This window comes from Rousettus aegyptiacus, unplaced genomic scaffold (genome assembly GCF_014176215.1).
Source record: "Rousettus aegyptiacus isolate mRouAeg1 unplaced genomic scaffold, mRouAeg1.p scaffold_m13_p_24, whole genome shotgun sequence".
In the NCBI taxonomy this organism is placed as follows: Eukaryota; Metazoa; Chordata; class Mammalia; order Chiroptera; family Pteropodidae; genus Rousettus; species Rousettus aegyptiacus.
In genome coordinates this window covers 94,652-96,501 of record NW_023416300.1, presented here as the reverse complement: position 1 = coordinate 96,501, position 1,850 = coordinate 94,652, and the positions used below count along the sequence as shown (strand labels likewise).

The following is a 1,850-nucleotide window of genomic DNA, read 5'->3' as shown; positions in this document are numbered from 1 at the left end:
TGAGGGGTCACGACTGATGTGTATCCAGGGTCTCCCCAACACCTAGAAGAGGGGACCCCATAGCACATGATACCCCCCTACCTTGTCAGCTCCAGAACGTTTGGTTGTGCCTTCTGAATGCTGAGCAGTCATCTTACTTCCTCCTTCAGGTCTTTAGAAGACAGGCTGCCCAGGAGGAGTAACCCCTGTGAGGACTGAGAGCACCCCTAGAGAGGAGACCTGTAAGCCGCCTTTATCAGCGCTCCCTAAGGTGTGTATCTCAGCTGATGCTGCTCACACTCCCACTCCCCCAGGCCTATGGGTCCCTATCACCCACCTCTGCCCATACTTTTTTGCAGCCTAACACCAGTCGCCATGCCTTTCAGTCAAATGGATGAGCTCTTCGAGCTTGGAGAAGACTATCAGGACCCAAGAGAGAACCAGGGCCTGCTGGAGGGGCACTTCTTCGAATCTGATGACGAAGGAACCCTGTCCCTCTCCTCCTCCATATCTTCCACCCCCACTGTCCTATTCTCTGACAGCGAGGAGGAGTTATCTGATGCTATGATACCAAGTTATCCCCAGAACTCTGACTGTGCTGGTCCCTCCCCAGCTGCCATGGAAGATATTCCATGGAGCGAAACTGAAGATGAGGGCTCCAGCAGCCAAGATGAGGAGGGGCCAAGCACTTTGGAGGCCCCCGAAGTTGCTGAATCCTTGCTGAAACATGCCCTACGTTTGAAGGTGGCCAAGCTGGTAGTCTTCCTGCTCCTGAAGTATCGTGCGAAGGAGCCGACTACAAAGGCAGAAATGCTGAGCACCGTCATCGAGGAGTGTCAAGACCACTTCCCTGAGATCTTAAGTGAAGCCTCGCAGTGCCTGCAGCTGCTTTTTGGCATTGATGTGAAGGAAGTGGATACCAGCAACCACTCCTATATCCTGGTCACCACTCTGGGCCTCACCTATGATGGGATGGTGAGCGATGGGCCCAGCATGCCCAAGACCGGCCTCCTGGTCATGCTCCTGTGTGTGATCCTCGTGGAGGGTGGCTGTGCCTCTGAGGAGGACGTCTGGGCAGTCTTGAATGACATGGAAGTGTATGATGGGAGGGAGCATTTCATCTATGGGGATCCCAGGGAGCTCATCACAAATATTTGGGTGCAGGAACAGTATGTGAAGTACCGGCAGGTTCCCAACAGCTTTCCTGCTCGCTACGAGTTCCTGTGGGGTCCCAGGGCCCATGCTGAAACCTCTAAGTTCAAAGTCCTTGAGTTTTTGCTCAGGGCCAATTGCAGGGATGTCAGTTCCTCTCCATCCCTATTTATAGAGGTTGAGAGAGATGAGGACGAGGAGTCTGAGGAAGACTTGCAGACAGGTGTTTTACATGCCCACGTCCAACAGCTTCTTCTGGGCATGAAGTGAGGCCAATTCTTCACTCTGTATTTGGGGAGAGAACCGTCAGCATGCTAGCTAGTGAGGGCCGGGTGGGGGGATTATGGGCTGTTGCATCTTTGGATTTCTGTGATGACGTAGATATTGATCTCTGTCTATTTTAGGAAGTTCTCTATTTTTCTTTTAATAGAAGTTTTAATAGCCTTCAGCATCTGTGTATAACATTGACATAATATATTTTTACTAACCTGTTAAAGAGTCATAGTTTTGCCTATGTGTAACACGTATTGGTACACTTTCCATCCTAGTTTCTGATCCGAAACTAGATCACACAGAATTGGAATAGGATTAGGTTAGAAATGTGAACAAGTTAGCAGCTGAATTCCTGTAATCAAGAAATAGAGAGATAAAAATAAAAACATTGTTAATTCTGGTTTCTTTTCCCTTCTTTTCAGTCACTCTATGAAACTTATATGAAT

The 1,850-nt window shown here is 49.2% G+C and overlaps 1 protein-coding gene across 1 annotated transcript; it reads left to right on the top strand.

Moving 5' to 3' along the window:
- The first annotated feature begins 351 nt into the window (after positions 1-351).
- LOC107506236 (melanoma-associated antigen 8-like) lies at positions 352-1,416 on the top strand. The gene has a single exon (XM_016136902.2). The coding sequence runs from the start codon at positions 355-357 to the stop codon at positions 1,399-1,401; it is 1,047 nt and encodes a 348-aa protein (XP_015992388.2). The 5' UTR covers positions 352-354; the 3' UTR covers positions 1,402-1,416.
- Positions 1,417-1,850: the final 434 nt, after the last annotated feature.

What these genes read in the sequence shown, in the direction of transcription:
- LOC107506236 (XM_016136902.2), top strand. Translation starts at nt 355, where the DNA reads ATGCCTTTCAGTCAAATGGATGAGCTCTTCGAGCTTGGAGAAGACTAT.